The sequence below is a fragment of the Silurus meridionalis genome, chromosome 12, assembly GCF_014805685.1.
Source record: "Silurus meridionalis isolate SWU-2019-XX chromosome 12, ASM1480568v1, whole genome shotgun sequence".
NCBI classification, from domain to species: Eukaryota; Metazoa; Chordata; class Actinopteri; order Siluriformes; family Siluridae; genus Silurus; species Silurus meridionalis.
In genome coordinates, this window is record NC_060895.1 from 10586928 (window position 1) to 10608033 (window position 21106).

Sequence of the window (21106 nt, forward strand, 5' to 3'; positions counted from 1 at the left end):
TTTATTGTATTGTAAATGATCTGAAACATATAAACTGAACAACTTTTTAACTGGGATTAGTTAAAAAGTGAAGTGTCAGTTCTTATTTGAAGACAGCAGATGGAAGAAAAAAGGCATGTCTGCTCCACTTTCATTCACCTATTGCTTGATCAGACCTCTGTGTGGCCACAAGTGGCACGACCCTCTGACTGTCCACCACAGGATCCTTATGTGGTGGTGACATGAAGCAGCAAGGATGGTGTTTTGGCAATTTGTACAATTAGAGTCTTAGCTCCTGTTGTCTCACTAATGAGATGTCCATCCTCTATTCAGATGCTCTGTAATTAAGAGCTGTTTTTTATCCTGAGAAACTTTCTCCTCCTCCCCATCTGTCGACAAGGCATCACGCTGGGTGCATTGTTCATGCATTCACCTTTGTTAAGTTAGTCTAACTCACTTCAGTGGCTCCACATCACAAGAGTTTATGCAGGCTCCTCACTGGATTTTGTATTATAGTTCTGTAAAATATATTTTATTATAACTCTGGTTTGGATTCAGTGAAAAACACTTTCTACGGTGGACAGCTAGGTGTAAATCGACCTCCTTATATTAGATAAACACTTTCTGTATTTAAACTATACCTGCTGTTTGTTTTCCTTTCATTTGTGCTTTAAAGCATGTGTAAAATGCACATTCTGATGCACTGTAAAATTCCCCTTACATTTGGAGGAATTATTGGTGTTCATTAATAAACCTGTAGTAGTTGTGGCCACACTTTGATATATCCCCATAGCAAACTCTCAGGTCAGTTTACTGAATGTTTGATGACTTCATTACTACTTAAGGTATATAGATACAAAGGGATGTACCCTTAATATTAGTAAGGTTGACTAATAGATCTAGCTATTTATGAATCATAAGTATTATACTGTCTCATTCATTAAGGAAATTTCTATTTGTTGTTTTGGGATGAGTACAGATCTACAATAGTCAAATTAATACAGATACTTAATTAAATCTGTATGCTGGTTCTGGCCAGAGGTTTGGTGGTCAGAACAGGTCTTATGCGACTGCTGTCTAGAAACTGTTAGATATGGTTTGGAACTGAGCCAGTCCATGCTGTGTACACTCTTTTCATACACTCTCTAATGATGGACACCCCACAGTGAAAATTACTTCCTGCATGCAAACAGAACACACTGAACCAGCTTTTACATGTCTTGTACACTGCTGATAGATTGTCTGTGCTTTTACAGCACACAGCAAACTTTGGTTGATCAGAATAAATTATAACATCTTTTGCTTTACAATAAAAACCACAATTTTAGGGAATTTACTGTGGAGCTCATCCTGTCATCACTGTATACAACAAAACAACATCATATAACATCATACCTTAACTATATGCACTGCTCCATATCTATAAGTACTGCATTATCAGAACAGTCAGTCATCACATCATCTGGATATTGTACACACACTATTACTGCTATATATTGTACAAAAGTTCTAAAGTAAACTCTTTATCTTATGTGACGCCCAATACTGTTATTTGCACTACCATGCACTCTCACACTTTATGTACATTACTGATCTTTCATATACTCTGTATATTGTGTCCTGTTCAATACTTGTATTGTCTGTATTGGTCGTATTGTCTCATATCGTCTGTATTGTCTGGTATCGTATAGTCCAAGCTAAAATGTAGAGTGTTATTTATGTCTGTGCTTTTGAGAGTCACCAAGTGAAACCAAATTTCTTGTGCATGTCAACACACTTGGCCAATATAACCTTAATCTGATTCTGATATCCTAGCACTGGTGACCATTTGCTCTTCCTGGATCTGTGTGGGTATTCCACTTACTGTCCCATCTCCAAAACCCATGCTGTAAGTAAGCATAAGTAATAATTATGAAACACAGGCTCTTTGCCCAATTTCCAACGAACAAAAGATGATTTTCAGTTTTACATTTCTGAAATTAAGATTAATGTCCATACTACACAAATGTTGTTTTGTTGGGTATCGTGTACTCCCGATACTGATTTGTTGATAACAGTTATTTCCCTAGCTTCTCTAGTGCTGTAGCTCTGTAGGGACATAACACAAAGTTGCCAAAATTACCAACATATCTGGGATGCTTTAAAGCATGGTAATCATTGTACAGTGTCTTGGAATTCCCCGAGTAAAATGCGACTTTAGGACAGAGATTTTCTGAAGCAGGTCATCGGGACAGTCGTTGGGAGATTTGTGTGCATCATATGCTGCAAAAAAAGTTTAACTTTGATGAAAGGTTTAACCCTTACTTTTGGTCTACAACTCAGGACATATAGTGATAGTGATAGTCTTAAATGTCCCCTACTCAAATGTCCTAAGTTAAAGCTATCACTTGAGCTTGTAGGATCATTAAACAGAAACAATGAATGCACTGGAAATTTCTAAATTTTCTCCATGGCACTTATTAATGGAGTTCAGTCCTGTTTGTATCGTTTTGAGAGACAACTGCTTCGCTTGAAAGTGAACATACTGCACATTGTTCTTGATTTACTTTCAATTCTGGCTGTTGCTCTTTAGGCCACAGTTTACAGGAAATTGTGGACAAAAGATAGAGCAAAGGAGTGCTCAGCAGGTGATCTATTATATTTCCTTTAATTCATAAGCTGATTGTCACATAGGGATGGGGAACATGTAGTTTACTTTCGTACTTTGTTGGCTTTGGGTTGACAGCCATGTGTTTTATTATGAAGCCTGAAACTGAAAGATTAGCACATTGCTTTTATTTATGCCGCGGGTGAAAGGGAAAGTTCGGATTATTTAAGTTGCTTAAAGCTATGGATAACAAAGGCAAAGACACTTTTTTGCCACTTAATCACAGTTTATGTTGAAAGGATAGAATTCTGGGTTTATGCTAATAACACAAACAAGGCAATTATTTGCTTCTGCCTAATGCTTAAGATCAGTGCTGTCATAATTTGCAAGATTTTGCAAGGAAGTATTCTCTGGAAAATCTGGAATTTAAAATGTACTCTATGAATATTAAGGCTACACCAGTAACATTTAATCAGTATACTTGTAACTAATTCTTTATCTGTGCAAAACATTTAAAAACATTTTCTCACATTGTGAATGTATGATGTCACTATTATTATCTTAGCTTAATATACAGTATACTACAATATATTGTCTTGTTGTTTATTATACTTTATAATTTGTAATTTGTCACGTTACTGTGGATTCTAACATATTTTTTTTCTAATATAACTAGAAACAAGTGTCTTTTTTTGTATACACTTAAAAGATGCACAACTGCATTCAAAAGACAATGGACAATGTAGTTATGCCACATGAGCTTTATGCTAATATAGATTTTTTTATTCAGAAATCATGTCATGGCAAATAGTGTGTTTTCTCAGAATCTCTTGATTCTACATGATGCACTAACAAACAGTATTTACTAAATAAACTTATATGCACCTTTAACAACTATTACTGTATAATAACTAGTACTTTCCTTTTATTTTAATTATATCAATAATAATATATCTATGATCCTCCCATGAATTTGCATGTGTGTGTGTGGTCGTGTGTGTTGCCTTGCCATGAACTGTCATCTCATACAGGACGTAGTCTAAGCAATAAAGCTGCAAATAATCCATGTATTATATAGATTAGGGCAAGTATGTATCCATGTATTATAATCTTAGGGCACAATCCACTTACAGAGTTTTAAAAACTGTAACACACGCAGCAGAAAAAACACATCAGATAAGCTTATGCAAGAATGACTTGCTTTTGGAATGATCAAAATGTTGTTCTTATTATTGGAATAAAATGTAAACAGGTATGTCGTTGAGAATTTAGGCATGTGCCTAATAGTCCTTGTATTTCTTAAACACAAGAATCTATGATATATTTTTTATAGGCATATTAAAGGTTTTAACAAGAAACGCTACTTCTTTAACTACCCAAACAATTTAACTTTTGCCAATTTGAAAGAGCCTAACTTTATAACTGAAATAGAAATGAATAAACCTCTCTTTTGGAAAGGAAAGAGAAAGACAGAAAGTTTAGTGTGGGCCTGTGAAACACAGAAGCATAACTCAATCTGTCAAATCTTTGAGAACAGCATGGCTTCCAAGTGGAATGTTGTAATCTCAAGCTGTCTGTCTCGTCTGTAATGTGGGCGTGAAATAAAATGTTCTAATGGTCTTTGCTCTTGTTTGGACCTCTAAAAGCAGACCCTACAGTATTAATAACAAAGCTGTCAGCATAGTAATTATTTAGTAGAGACTGGGTATGCAGTAAATGGCAACACAGATTATCATGTTGGCATGTTGTCAACCTGATAAATTCTGCAGAAGTTAACCATACAGTAAGTAACATTCAGCAACAAATCACAACTGTATCATATATATAATAAACCAAATAAGGCAGATTATTACCTGTATCTGTATCAGCCAACATTTATACCATTAGCAAGTGAAAATCAGTCCACATTGAGCAATTTCACCCAAAACTTTAATGCACATGTTTGCAGTTGTTTATTGGCAGCTGAGTTTTGAAAAAATATGTTCTAGTATTTACACCTGGAGACCAGAGTTCATTAAAATAAACTTACACTGTTACTTTACCAGCATAACTTACAATTTAGGCTGGGGTCAAATGTCAAAAAAAATATTTGACTACACTGTATTTACTTGAAAACTGCAGCATTTGTCCTAATGAAATATGTATCCCTTTCTCATGTACAATGTATGCAACAGGACCATATATCACAAGTCTGGATTCTCCCAAGCATTTTACTAGACATGACAATCCATCATCAATTTGTATTCATTATAGCTTTTTTCTTGTTTTGTGTGCCTTGTTCTATGTCCAACAAAGAAAACTTTACAGCATATATTACTTATTGCAAATACTGTACGGGTCTTAGGTCTTTTCTACTTAAAGAAATCAGATATTGTGTGAGAATTCTGTAGAGAACATGGTGGCAAGCTGCGATAGAGTACAAATATTGTTCATTTATTATTTGATGATCTGTTACACTGTATTCAACTAACCGAGGAAACATTTATTTGAGAACACATAGTACATCGAAACAGATAAAGAAGATTTTTTTCTCATTGAGCTAAAGATTTTTTCAACTTGTATACCGATAGAGCACTACAGTTGCACTGTTTTGCTAAAAAATTTAAACACAATATGTAAATATATTCAAAAGATGTTTATATGCATATACAAATTGTAGCTCAGTGGTTAATACTTTGGGTTACTAATCGGAAGGTGGGGAGTTCAACCCTGGTATCACCAAGCTGCCACTCTTGGGCCCTTGAGCACGGCCCTTAACCCTCTGTGCTCCAGGAGTGCTGTATCATGGCTGACCCCAGCTTCTAAACAAACTGGAATATACAAAAAAAAGAATTTCATTGTGCTGTAATGTAAATATAACAAAAAAAGGGTATTCTAAAGGTAAATATATCATATGTACAGTATTGTCATCAAATCTTCTTAGTGCTATGCTCTATATAATAAAGATGTCCAAACCTATTGGAAATCAGAAACCATAAACTCATAAAAAAATAACAAAATCAATCAACCAAACAATAGAATAATCCCAATTAGTAAACAGGTTTCCAGCTTTGTGTCTTTGTGTACTTTATATCTACATAAATATGAACAGTTTTCTAAAACCCAGTTTATTCTGGCACTATTATTCTGAACAGAGAATGAATTGTTGTGCCAAGAGATTTGATTCTGATTGAATTATTTGTATACAAACAGATACAAGCATTAATCAGATACATTTTTTTTTACATTTGAAAGAAGTTTGGTATAAGGTATAAATATATCATTATTTTGTCAGTTAATAAAATATGTGCACAATCCAGATGGTGTAGTCACATTTTGAGAACTTCTTTCAAAAATCATTAAACATGGTGAAAAACACTGTGGATTTTTTCATCATTATGTGGAAATAAATAAAAAGCTGCATTTGTACCTGTGAAGCTTTCTATAGTCTGTATGCTGTACTCTAATGTAGGTCCAATCATAATTCAGAAAAAGTTTTGAAGGATTTTTCTTTTCCTGCATTTAAATTCAAATTGATCTTATATTATTGAATCTTGACATGCTCAAAAAATCCTGGAGAAAAACTGGAGCAGGTGTTACAAAATCTCAACTGTACATTCTGCAACATTTCACATTCATGTATGTTTATATATAACGTGTGTATTTATTTATTTATTTATTTATTTATTTATTTATTTATTTATTTATAGTAGACTGTTTATTCAGCTTGCACATTTCTTAAATGCCATAATCTTGTAACCTTTCACTTCTGCACATTTCCTCTTCAATGCCATAGCCTTAGAACGATTTCTGTACTTCTTAATGATGTCCACGCATCTCTGCACTGTTATAGCCTTTATATTTATTCACTGTACATATGCTTTCATATATATATATATATATATATATATATATATATATATATATATATATATATATATATATATATATATATATATCACATGCTGTACATATGATACATATTTATCTGCACTTTTGCTCGATTGCTACATTTTGCACTTCTGGTAGATGCCAAACTGCATTTCGTTGCTGTGTACCTGTACTATGCAATGACAATAAAGTTCTATCTATCTATCTATCTATCTATCTATCTATCTATCTATCTATCTATCTATCTATCTATCTATCTATCTATCTATCTACAGCAGAATCATATGGGGTATCAGTAAAGACATGATGTGGACTGCTTACTAGATGAAGCCCAGTATTTTAGGTGCATCTATATTATATCTCTCCTCACTTGCAAGGCTTTTCTTGATCAGATGCCATGCAGGTGTGGAATGACAGACCACAGGAGAAGATGCTCCAACTGGGTTGAAAGGAAAGAGCAATTGCAGCACAGATCTACTCAACCACAGTGTATTTGTAATGTAATGGCGCCACACAGTGTTTAAGAAGGGTCATTTCCACTTTGGCAGCATGCTGCAGAAGTCGTTTTCAGTGGAAGAGACAAACGAGTTGGATTCTTGTTTTTCCAGATTTTTTGCAGTTTAGCATTTTCACCTCTGCGTGTGCGGGTTTTATAGAAACTCGAACACGTCCCTTCTCATGATAAACGTGAAGGGGCGTGACCACGGGGGAGGGGGTTCACGTTTACCCTGAAACCTTCAGTCCTGATTGGTCGCATTGAACGTCCATCATAAAGCGAACACAAACTTGAATGTTTGTCGGTTTGGCTGGAACAGTTCGGGGACGTGTGGTCACGGTTCGAGCTCTGCACCCGTTTATTAAAATTATATACTGAGTAACAGGGTATAGCTGTGATAGAGGCAGGAGTATGAAATGGGTTTGAACTACTCCGACCAGGCACAAATACCACACGCAGAGGATTTAATCCGAGAAACCGGCTGTAAGTTTATCATTTATCGTGTTTGTTTGCCTACAGTGCACGTGACTGATCAGGTTAAAGCTTTCAGTAGTGCTCTAATGTAAGGTGAAACATATTTCAGAATGAGTTCATGGTGTTTATGTTCTTGCCTTTTTTTTTAATTCAGCTTGAGCTTTTATTATTAAAGCTTAACGCCCTTAAAAAGACGCTGGAGATCTTATCAATTTAGGGGCACACACACTATATTGTCAAAAGTATTGGGTCACCTGCCCTTTTCTGCTATACGTGGTTCTTTTCCAAACTGTTACCACAATGCTGGAGGCACTCAATTGTACAGGAGGTCTTTAATTGCGGTATAATACAATTTTGCATTCACTTGAACTTGAAACCCAAATCTGTTCCAGCATGGCAGTGCCTCTGTGCACAAAGTGATCTCCTTGAAGATCTGGTTTACATGCTCTGGAGAGGAAGATCTTGAGTGGTCTGCTATAGAGCTCTGATCTCATCCCTACTGAACACCTTTGGGATGAATGTGAAGCCTGACTGCATGACAGAACTCCTCACTTACATCAGTACCTGCCTTTCATAATACCCTTGTGGCTGATGAACACAAATATCCATAAGCACACCAAAATCTAGTGGAACATCTTCCCAGAAGAGTGCAGGGAATTATATGCCCAAAAATCACATACCATACTTATAACCAGGTGTCCCAATAATTTTGGCAATATAGTGTACATAATATCACTTGCATTGCTGTGTTGTTAAGTTCTATGTAGGAGATGCAACCTGAAGGAGATTGGAGACTGTAAAGTGTTGGCGGGGGACAGTGTAGCTAGACAGCATCGGATGGTGGTCTTTAGGGTGGTTTTGGAGGCGAAGAAGAAGAGGAGGAGAGTGAGGACTGACAGAAGAATAAGATGGTGGAAAATGAAGGAGAAAGAGTGTAGTATGAGTTTCAGGGAAGAGGTCAGACAGAGGCTCGGTGGTGGTGAAGAGCTGCGGGATGATTAGGAAACTACTGCAGGAGTGATGAGGGAGGCAGCTAGAAAAGTACTTGGTGTGACATCTGGAAATAGAAAGGAAGACAAAGAGACGTGGTGGTGGAATGAGTAAGTGCAGGAGAGCATAAGGGGAAAGAGGTTAACAAAACAGAAGTGGGATCTACAGGGCGATGAGAAAAGTAGGCAGGAGTACAAGGAGATGCGGCAGCAGGTAAAGAGGGATGTGGCGAAAGCCAAGGAAAAGGCATACGAGGAGCTGTATGAGAGGTTGGACAGTAAGGAAGGAGAAAAGGATTTGTACCGATTGACCAGGCAGAGGGACCGAGCTGCAAGTTAGAGCAATAAAGGATGGAGAGGGAAATGTTTTGACTAGTGAGGAGAGTGTGTTGAGAAGGTGGAGGGAGTATTTTGAGCAGCTGATTAATGAGAAAAATCAGAGAGAGAGAAGGTTGGATGATGTGGAGTTAATAAAGCAGGAAGTGGATAGGATTAGTAAGGAGGAAGTGAGAGCAGCGATTAAGAGGATGAAGAGTGGAAAGTCGGTTGGACCAGATGACATACCGGTAGAAGCATGGAGATGTTTAGGAGAGATGGCAGTGGAGTTTTTAACCAGATTGTTTAACAAGATTCTGGAAGGTGAGAGGATGCCTGAGGAATGGAGAAGGAGTGTGCTGGTACCGATCCTTAAGCATAAGGGAGATGTGCAGACCTGCAGTAACTACAGGGGAATTAAGTTGATCAGTCACACAATGAAGTTATGGGAAAGAGTAGTGGAAGCCAGGCTGAGAGAAGAGGTGACCATCTGTGAGCAACAGTATGGTTTCATGCCGAGGAAGAGCACCACAGACGCATTATTTGCTTTGAGAATGTTGATAGAAAAGCATAGAGAAGGACAGAAGGAATTGCATTGTGGATTTGGAGAAAGCGTACGACAGGGTGTCAAGAGAGGAGTTGTGGTATTGTATGAGGAAGTCAGGTGTGTCAGAGAAGTATGTGAGGGTGGTGCAGTACATGTAAAAGGACAGTGTGACAGCAGTGAAGTGTGCAGTAGGTACAAAAGACTGGTTCAAGGTGAAGGTTGGACTGCATCAAGGATCGGCCCTGAGCACTTTCCTGTTTGCAGTGGTGATGGACAGGTTGACGGACAAGGTCAGACAGGAGTCTCCCTGGACTATGATGTTTGCAGATGATATTGTGATTTGTGGTGATAGTAGTGAGCAGGTTGAGAAGAGCCTGGAAAGGTGGCGGTACACGCTGGAGAGAAGGGGAATGAAAGTCAGTAGGAGTAAGACAGAGTACATGTGTGTGAATGAGAGGGAGGGCAGTGGAATGGTGCGGTTGCAGGGAGAAGAGGTGGAGAAGGTGGTGGAGTTTAGGTACCTGGGGTCAACAGTGCAAAATAATAGAGAGTGTGTTGGGGAAGTAAAGAAAAGAGTGCAGGCAGGGTGGAGTGGGTGGAGAAGAGTGACAGGAGTGATTTTTGATAGAAGGGTATCTGCAAGAATGAAAGGGAAAGTTTATAGGACTGTGGTGAGACCTGCGATGTTGTATGGTTTAGAGACAGTGGCATTGAGTAAAAGACAGGAGGCGGAGCTAGGGGTAGCAGAGCTGAAGATGCTGAGGTTTTCGTTGGGAGTGACGAGGATGGACAGGATTCGAAATGAGTTTATTAGAGGGACAGTGCATGTAGGACGTTTTGGAGACAAGGTAAGGGAGGCGAGATTGAGATGGTTTGGACAGAGGAGGGACATGAGTTATATTGGTAGGAAAATGCTGAGGATGGAGCCACCAGGAAGGAGGAAAAGAGGAAGGCCAAGGAGGAGGTTCATGGATGTGGTGAGGGAAGACATGCAGGTAGTTGGTGTGAAAAAGGCAGATGTAGAGGACAGGGTGGTATGGAGACGGATGATCCGCTGTGGGTGCTCCCCTAATGGGAGCAGCCGAAAGAAGAAGAAGAAGACTTGCATTGCTGTCTTAATCAAACGCAACCTACAATTGTGGATTGACAGACTGCAGTAGATGATTCTGTAAATGGGCTAAAAGGAAAGCGCGATTCTAGTGAAGGAGTGAAGTTTGGGCTGATTTCTTTCTAGCCCACACTGTAGAGTCGGGCATCTTTGAGAAGGTTTTGAGAATGTTTGAGAAGGTGCATTGAAATGTAGTCAGTAGTCATGTAAGCAGGTAAAATAAAATGTTTTATTTGAACAATACTAAATGTGCTTTTTTGGAATGTCTGCCAGTATCAATAACAGGAACTATCATCCGTGTCTGGAAACTTTTTGGCTTTTAAATATCAACTATGATACACGTTTCTTTGTTAAACAATAATCCTTATTAGGGTAAGATTAATTGAATGAGCTATTACAATAGGGATGAAAAGGTGTTAGATCAAGCATGTTGATAAGTACAGTCAGAGCTGTGCTGTCTGGAATAACACCTTGATTCAACCATTTGAGGGAAAATGTGTATATATTATTAATATATAATATTAAAAAGAATTTTACCAAGCTGTGCTATAAAATGATGAAACTTTATTTCTTTATACATCATACTTCACTAATAAGTGTAGAAACAGTTAACGTGTATGTAATAAGCTGGCACCTGTGTGTACTTATTAAATGAGATCTGTCATCAGAAGTATGAAATAGGCCCTGTATTTCTTGCAGTCACTCGTGCACACCTTGTTCGTCTGCATGAGCGTTACCAATCTCTGGACAAAGACAACAAGGGTCATCTCAAGTAAGATACTTTGAATTCATTTATTTATTGTTTGTTAGTTGGCTGAAGTCCTATTAACTCGTCTTTCTCAAAGTGCACAGGACTTTGGAGCCATTAAGGAGCTGGCCATGAATCCTATATGTGACAGGATAATAGGGGCCTTCTTTTCTTCAGGGTAAGAGTATTTTATTGTCCCAATAATCATAGTTTCTGCAATCGATTTTATATATATATATATATATATATATATATATATATATATATATATATATATATATATATATATATATATATATTCTCATCTCATTATAATAAATTTAAAAAAAAGGTAATACAGCCCTTAAATAGAAATAAAGGCCATAATAAACAGTAATAAATAGTGTACATTGTTGAGGTCGAACCCAAGTCTGATTATTAAAGAGATATTGACAAAATAATTATTAAGGGCATTTTCATACTTGTTTCATATGGTTTTGCACTGCACATAAACAGATTCAAAATTACAGTTGCTGGGGGACATGTTAGGCTGCAAAAATAAAAATATAAAATTATTTTATTTATTGGTCAGGATTGTGGCCAGTGATCAAGTAAATCAAAGTCAATGCTCAGTTGAATATAAAATAACTCCTTTAAACATTTTGTGTATTGCATTCTGCATTTGTTGGCAGTTTGAGGTGCACAGAGATGTGATATCTGTGGTCTCATCTTCCTAAACAAACCAGACCAAAGGGTAAAGTATAGAGCTGAGGTTACATGCTAGTTATTTTTATAATAAGGTTTGGCCATGAGCTACTTAACTCTTGGTATTTTGAATTGATGCATGAAGCTGGCCAAAAATATAACACTTTAATATTGGATTGGAAGATAAAACTGTAACTGGAATTGTGACATGGATATATTACTAGTTATATTAATATTATTAGTATGTGCCACTTCAAGTGAATCGAATCTGTTGCGCATCCCCCCCAAATAATTAACTGCTTAACGTATAAATTCTCACACAGTCCATAGCCTCAACATAATTATTTATGGCTATGGGATTTAAACCTTTGGATTAATATTAACCAATGCACATTTTTCTCCATAAAATGTAAAGGCTCCACCTAAATGAATGTCACTTTCAGACAGGAAACACTGGACTTCCCATCATTTGTACGCATCCTGGCACATTTTCGTCCCATCGATAAGAACCGAACCAAAGAACCCAACTCGCCTGACCCCATTAACAGCAGAATCAACAAACTGAAATGTATGTTTATGCCACTTCCTGGTCAATAGAGAGAACTTCATGTTACTCTGCTTCAAGAAATGTAATCCTGATGTAAATTCTCTTATTTAAAATGTGTTGCTTATTTAGTTGCATTTCAGTTGTATGACCAGGACAAAGATGGCAAGATTTCCAGACAAGAGCTCCTGCAGGTCCGTGCACTTCAGCATGTTGTAGCAACATTGTGTCTCCTTTGTCAATCTTTTTGAAGTTTTGTCAATATTGGCATTGGCTAAACATTTTTTTCCTCTTACAAAGAAATGTTCGCTTTCAAAAGATTTGGAAAAACCTTTTTCTTCATTTTTGCAGCCATTTGTTGATAAACACTAGCCACCCCTAATTTTCACGTGTATGCACAGAACAATTGTTTTGGATTTAGTGACACCCACAAGAGGCTAAATTCTTAGCATAAAATGATAAGCAAATGGCAAAAAACACACTGGTGTTTATTTTGATATTGTTTAAGCTTAAATAAAATTATATATATCAAACAAAAGTGAGTACACCCTAAGTGATAGCTGTACGTCATGTAACCATGCAAAGCCACATGTCCTATTCATCATGTTCATGTTTTTGTCTGCTTGACTGGACCACACATATTGTGTATCTTGTATTAGAGCAGTTAAAATTTGGTGCTTTGAGTACAATTCTCTCATATTGACCACTGGATGGGAGGTGGGAGCTTAGTGGTTAAGGCATTAGACTTTGGATCGGAAGGTCACAGGTTCAAATCCCACCACCACCAAGCTGCCACTGCTGGGCCCTTGAGCAAAGCCCTAATACTCTCCCCTGCTCAGTTGTAAGTTGCTCTGGAAAAGGGCATCTGCCAAATGCTGCAAATGTAAATGAATGTTCAATATGGGACCTCATGGCAAAGAACTCTCTGAGGATTTGAGAATTAGAATTGTTGCTCTCCACAAAGATACTGTAACAAAGGTCTAGGCTATAAGAAAATCAGTAACACCCTGAAAAGTACAGTACAGTTACAGTACAGTGGCCAGGGTCATACATAGGTTTTTCAAGACAGGTTCCACTCGGAACAGATGTTGAGTTTCCATGCAGAAGCTGCTTCAAAAAAACAGACGCGTGAGTGTTGCCAGAATGACATTAAAAATGGTTGCAGAAGCAGAAGCTCCACTTGTCAGTGCCCAGACCATACGCTGCACACTGCAACACGTCAGTTTGCATGGCCGTCATCCCAGATGAAAGCCTCTTCTGAAGCTGGCTCACAAAAAAAACAGTTAACGGCAGTTTTCCAACAAAATAATGACCCCAAACACACCGCCAAGATAACAACTGCCTTGCTGAGGAAGCTGGAGGTGATTAAGTGGCCAAGTATGTCTTTAGACCTGAGCCCTTTTAAACACAATTTGGACACAGTTTTGACATGTTCACTGAGGGTGTACTCACTTATTTAGACAATAATGGCTGTATGTTGAGTTATTTTCAAAGGACAGTAAATCTGTACTGCTATATAAGCTGTATTTTATATATTTTTAAATAGTTTCATTTCTATATTGTCTTTTGAGAAGATATACTGAAATGGTTAGTGAAATGTAAGTGTGTGTGTGTGTGTGTGTATATATGTGTGTGTGTGTGTATATATATATATATATATATATATATATATATATATATATATATATATATATATATATATATATATATATATAATATACATATATATACACACACACATAACATGTATGTGTGTGTGTGTAAAATGTGAAGAAAACTATTTTCAAATATACTTTTAAATGAATGACAAAATCTGATAAATGATGCTCACAATTTTCTTGTCATCAATTACTGCATGTAATGTTATTATTGTTTATTATTTATTAATAAAAAATAACAAATAAAGAAAAAGTTAAAAAATATACAGTTATCACTTTATGAAGAAATGAATATCAGTTTCAAAGTAATTCTTAAAATAATTTGCAGGTTCTGCAGGCTATGCTGGAGAGTCAGGTAACAAAAGAACAACTGGAATGCATAGTTGATCGCACTATTCAAGAGGCAGACTTGGACAACGATAATGCCATATCTTTTGAAGAGTTTCGAAAGGTAATGCATTGCATTATGCACTTCAAATTCATTGAAAGTGGCTTTATGATTAATGTCTAGTTTTTAACTCACACAGACTAAATTATAAATAATATAGGAACAGAGTAAAGTAATTATAGGTGTGTTGCCTCCTCGAAGCTGATTATTTGCTATAATATATGTACAGATGTTTTCTTCTGCTATAATAGAGCAGCTTTTCAACAATTACAGTTTATAGATGCATTTTATGTTGCAGATCATCCATGGAATATGTTATCACAGACAGTATATGTAATTATCCCTTCATGATAAATGTACATTCAGCTTGCAATGTTGCTTTGAAATCTCAAATGCTGATATTGAGAAGACTTTCCTGCACCAGAAATGTTAACGTTGATACTGCATTGATACTGCAGCATTGATACTAGAATCCATTTTGTTTACGTCCATCCAGAATCCATCTTCTCATAGAAACCTTCATTACATTAATGATTACACTTTTTTCCCATTTGTTTTGTGTGGCATATTGTCCCTCCAACTCCCTGTGCAAGTTATTTCCATATAGAAATATAACAACACATTAGTACAGTGCAATTCAATAATTCTTGTAGCCCTATTAAAGGAAATGACTAAACACCTATGCATTGAGAATTGAGCATTCAGGAGCACTAAGGTATACATTGTAAAAACTGTTTTCTGTGCAAGTCATTTGTTTTTATGAACTTATTTTTGATGCTTTTTTTTTTTTTTTTTTAGTCCCTAGATAAGGTCGACATCGATCACAAGATGAGCATCCGTTTCCTACGCTAAAGCATTACACACTATCAAGAAGCACTAAGAATTTAATGTGGTGTTCAGAGGTTCAGCCCGTGTCCACCACTAAAATGAAAGTTATTGCTGGAATGCAGTTGTTTTCAGCTACTGTCACAGCTGGGAAGAGCATGTGTAAGTGAATGGTATTTCGTGAAATGGTTTTCAGTCTGTATGGTATTCGGCATTTAGCAGTTTTGATGTCTGACTGATTTCATTTTTGACCGGCTTTATTATAACTATGCATGATTTTGTTGGTCTGCGTGCATCTCACAGGTTATGTAGGGAAACGTATTTCGTTTTTTTACAAAATATCAGCTGGAATTAACCATAAACTGTTTTAAACAACTAGTGCAGTGTAGACATAAAAGCTGTAACATTATAAAACTGGAACAAAAGATCTTTCTAAGCATATCATGTTGACCCACCCCAAATAGTTTTTTTGTTAGAGGTTTAAAAGACATATACATTTTGTCAAGCTACCTCCTTATTTAGTTCAAAAACTACTTTTGAAATGAGTTTGAATAGTTTACAGGGGTTCAACTAGTTCAACTGTTATCACAGTTATATACTCTACAGCGCTTTATACTACAGTCTTAGAAAGCATGTGTATACCTGAGTGTATATATACCCTGACAAGCCATAATATTACAACCATGTCCCTAATATGCTGTAGGTCACCCTTTGACCACTGATGCATTTTTGACCCGTAGAGGCATAGACTCCGCACCGTACTGGGAATATTTGGCAAGATCACACTCCGATCCTTTTGCCTGCCCATTTTTTCCAATATATTAATTTTAAGAACTGACTGTTCACTTTCTGATTGATGTTTCCCACCCATCAGTGTTCTTCATGCCTCCTGTTAGTGGTTTTAATGTTATGGCTAATTGGTGTAGCTATGATTTTTTATTTTATTTTTTTTTTATCTTAAAAAGAGATTGCACAAAGAGCATTAACTTGTGAAATCTTCATAATACTCTTGCCACTTCAAATATAAAACAGGGTGGCTTCTTTTTTTTTTTTTTTAATATACATTTTGTTAACATTCTTCTTTCTTCCAAGTCTTGTAAATTTGTATCTAATGCCTACCTCACCAATCCTACTGCTTTAATGGGGCTTTGTGTAAACATTAACAAAAGCCTTAGATATACACATGTATACATTGTTAGGTTTGAGACACGTCTGTGATTGCAGCTTTGGAATTTGTATTAATAACTATTAAACATTTAATTACGTTTGTACTTTTCTTCGAATGGCCTTGTATTAATAAACAATGAAAAGCCACTCACAGTTTATGATGTGCTACAGACTTAGTCATTATACATTATATATAGTTTAATTTTTTTGGGTAAATTGTATTATATTTTTATATATATATATATATATATATATATATATATATGTGTGAATGAGGAAATGGCATGGTAGGATTAAACAACTAATAAAAGTCTAGCATATTGGCAATACATTGCTGCATGGATGTTTTTATGAATTATTACCTCTAGATAAGATGTTCTAAGATTCTGTCTCCACTGTCAAGAAAACGTACAAAATAGGGGTCAGTCGATCAATCGGGACGATTTTTGGTATTTTTCAATTAATCCGCATCGGACAATTGTGCTGCAAATTATGGTTGCACAAGCCAGTGCCAAATCAAATATGCGGATCATGAATCAGAATTTCATACCGGATCGGTCAAAGCCTGGATATTGTAAGCCAACAGGGTACCGGTTGAAAAAGAGTAAGGCCAAAAACATTGGAGGTGGGTTTAAACTGTTCTATCATGGTGTAAATGATAGAAAGAGAAATGGTTTAGTTGTGATCCTGAGATAAGAGTTTAGTAACAGTGTAGTGGAGGTGAAGAGAGTTTTTGATAGAGTGATGAAATTTATCACCCCTTCAAGTTCCAGCTTCACGTTCATCAGTGCTTATGCTTCACAAGTGGGTTGTGAGATGATGGAAAAGAAAAAATTCTGGAGTGAGATGGAGTGGTAGAAGGTGTACCTAGGAATGAAAGATTGGTGATTGGGGCAGACTTTACTGGCCATGTGGATGAAGGGAACAGAGGTGATGAGGAGGTTATGGGTAGGTATGGCCTTAAGGAGAGGAATGTGGAAGGGCGGATGGTGGTAGATTTTGCTAAAAGGATGGAAATGACAGTGGTGAATATGTATTTTAAGAAAAAGGAGGATCATAGGGTGATGTATGAGTGGAGGAAGGTGCACACAGGTGGATTATGTTTTATGTAGGAGATGCAACCTGAAGGAGATTGGAGACTGTAAAGTGTTGGCGGGGGACAGTGTAGCTAGACAGCATCGGATGGTGGTCTATAGGATGGTTTTGAAGGTGAAGAAGAAGAGGAGCGAGGACTCAAAAAATTATAAGATGGTAGAAACTGAAGGAGGAAAACTGTAGTGTAAGATTCAGGGAAGAGGTCAGACGGACTCAGTGGTGGTGAAGAGGTGCGAGATGATTGGGCAACTACTGCAGGAGTGATGAGGGAGAAGTTAATTTTTTATTAAGAATAAGGGAGATGTGCAGACCTGCAGTAACTACAGGAGAATAAAGTTGATCAGTCACACCATTAAGTTATGGGAAAGAGTAGTGGAAGCCAGGCTGAGAGAAGAGGTGACCACCTGTGAGCAACAAATTGGTTTAATGCACCACAGACGCATTATTTACTTTGAGAATTTGAGTCATTACTCAGCTGTAGTTTAGGGTTTGGCTCAGGGACCAAAACCTGCTAACAATTGCACTGATTTTAAGGGCTTGTGTTGTTGTGTAATAAATTTTCCGTATCTCATCTTATTTACTAATTGTTAGATTTTATGAGATAAAGGGGAAAAAGAAAATTGGCATCAAATATCAGCCAGAGAAAAACCCGTATCGGTCAACCACTTGACATTAAAAATGTCGAAATTTTCCCATTGGTAACATGACAAAGCAACCAAACAAACGCAAATGAAAAAGAAATAGAAATGTCTAAGGAAAGAAAAAAAGGAGATTAAAACCCTAAAATAACCAGTATGATTAAGTTAGCAAATGTTTTAAATTTTTAACATTTTAAACCACCATCACTAACTATTACAGTTTTTCTCAAATGCTAAAACACATTTCACAAACGTTTCCTCAATGTTCACCAATGTCTAAACACAACACCCTTTTCTAAAGCTACATAAACACAACCACACCTTCTCACTTCAAAACTCAAACTTTCACACCAAAAGAGCAGCTCGAAGCTTTCAAAAATGTAAACACTATACACATCATTACACACTACAGCAAAACAATTGAAAACGCAATGCGCAAGGTTCTTTGTTTTATAACTGCCAATGCATATTTTTGAAACTTTACAGTAATGGATGTTCTTAGATCTCTGCAGAGGATTAGGCATTTAGATTTGAGAGTTTCATCTGAAGAGTATACATCTCTAGTAAATTCTGCATGTACACTACTGTAACACAACTCAATGCAAAAACACACAACTATTACACACAACAGTACTCTTGAAAACATGATCAGGGTGTGAAGTTTTTTTATTTACTTTATTCACACACACACACACACACACCACAATCACTGTGCGGAATCATGTCGCTGAGCTGCATCGGGCCACATCACCTCATCCACATCGCAGGCTATATTGTCTCTTGCCAGGCACCGCGGGAAAAACGCCCTGGAATGGCGAATCCATCCTTGGAAGGCCTCCACTGGGATGTCAACACAGGCCAGCTCCATTTACCTTAGGAGGTCCTCTCTAGAGTATGGTTGTCTGTCATAAACCTTCCATCTCCATGATGAAAAGTTGGCGGTCCAGGAGGATGTCTTTTAGCTCCTCTAGGAAGGTGAGGAGACGTTGAGTGTTGTAAGACCCAAGGACAGCATGCCGGTGGACAAGCCCCTCCAAACCCATGGCCGCACAAAGAGTAATATTACCCCCGTTGGCCAGGAACCTCAGTGATGGCTCTTTGGCCAATGATGTTACGGCCTCTTTGCCTTCGTTTCTGCAGGTTGAAGCCAGCCTCATCCAGGAAGAGGTACTCATGAGGTCTGGCCATCGTGTCCAACTGTAATATCCTCTGTGAAAATGTGAAAGTGCACAGGTGTTCAGAACAACAGTCAATCAGGTAGCACAGTATTGTCCAGAAGTAATGTAGGCCACTGAGCAACACAGTATGTCCACTAACTGTACTGTGAACATGGATGTATACTTACTTGCACATACTGTAACGTGGGTCTTTGTGTCGCGCAGAGTTGCGCTCAAAGGGAACCCTATAGACCTGTTTCATCCGCATCTTTTGGCGCCGGAGAACTCGGTCTATTGTGGCCAAGCTGACGTCTTAAATGCTCTCAAAGTTGACATTATCGGCAATGACTTTGTCTCTGATCTCCCGGAGTCTGATGAGGTTGTTCTCACGAACCATATCCACAATGAGGGTTTCTTGTGCCGCTGTAAATATGGCGACCCTCCCACCTCTATGTGGCATTCTTTCAACTCTAAAGAAAGAAACATGTGTTGTCAGTTTTACAATACAGTAACAACTGATTTGGAACCAATAGACTACTTTCACAGGCTTGTAAAATTGTATTGTGACAAAGAAAGCAATAGAGTACAATACCTGTTGTGTTGTCTGAATGCCCTGGTAATGGTGGCCACGGTGAACATACTCAGGTTTAGACAGACTCGTAGTCCTGCTTCAGCCATTGTCATGCCATGGACAATGACATGGTCAATGACTGTTGCTCGCATCTCGTCCGTAATGATGGTGCGAGGTTGTCTTGCGCTCCCTCCTGGACCTTCTCCTCTCCCTTGTTGGCCTGCTTATCTTCCTCCTCTGATTTGAACTCCTCTTCCTCATTGGCCTGCTCCTCTTCTTCCATGGCCAGCTCTTCTCCCTCCTCTGACTCGAATTCCTCTTCCCCTGACTCTGCCTTCATCCATTGTGTTTGTTTGGAATCTTCAGCAAACTGTGCACTCTGAACTTGCTTTTGTACATGTGGTCACAGCATTAGCAACAAGTGTCTTCAATTTTGAGTCGTTGTGTGTAATGATTGACGCCGGGTGTGTTCATTGTGTTCAAATATTGCTGACTATGGCAAGCATTTTGCATCACATGAGCTTTCATTTGAGAATATGAGCAGAGTTCTTTTGCAACTTGTGTTTTAGCAAAGAAAAATGTGTTAAGATTTATGAGAACGGAGGATTGTGTTTTGTGAATTGTGTCTTCATGTGAAATGTGTTTATGATATTGGAAAATGATTGCTAGATTTAGTAAATGTGTTTAGACAACTGGTCATTTGGTATAGAGGATTGGCTTTTGTGTTTTAGCATTTGAGAAAAACTCTAATACTTAAGTACATCCTGATTACATTCTTTTCACTTTTCCATACAAAAAAGCTCCAGGATCTCATACACAATTCAAGTCATTCAGCAGGGGTTTTTTAAATAGGATTTAGATCAGAATTTCCGATCGCACTCTTCCCAGTCAACAAATTACTTTTTTAAACCATTTCCTGGATTTTTGTTTTGGCTTGCTATTGTGTTAAAATATTTCACAGCTTGAGCAGTTTTTCCGATGCCTAAAGGTATTGTGCCAGAATAGACTGGTATTTGGCATTCATGATTCTTTCTATCTTCTATCATCTGAAGAAATACATTTACTTGAGAACAAGAGTTTGTGATAAGTTGATTCTAAACACAATCACAGACCATTAAACAACACCAAATCCAAAAAAGTTAGTAAACTGTCCCAACAGAAATCTTTCCATTCTCTATGGGCTCTTTTAAAAAGTACAGTGGTAAAATGGAAAACTGTTTTGTGGACAGACTATTAAACATTTTCTTTTTCTTTTTGGGATATTGA

The 21106-nt window shown here is 37.3% G+C and overlaps 1 protein-coding gene across 1 annotated transcript; it reads left to right on the forward strand.

Moving 5' to 3' along the window:
* Window positions 1-7200: 7200 nt before the first annotated feature.
* chp2 (calcineurin-like EF-hand protein 2) lies at window positions 7201-16526 on the forward strand. The gene is made up of 7 exons (XM_046863714.1): window positions 7201-7415; window positions 11065-11137; window positions 11211-11291; window positions 12241-12365; window positions 12474-12535; window positions 14328-14450; window positions 15186-16526. Exons 1-7 carry the CDS (start codon window positions 7349-7351, stop codon window positions 15237-15239), a joined length of 585 nt encoding a protein of 194 aa, XP_046719670.1. The 5' UTR covers window positions 7201-7348; the 3' UTR covers window positions 15240-16526.
* Window positions 16527-21106: the final 4580 nt, after the last annotated feature.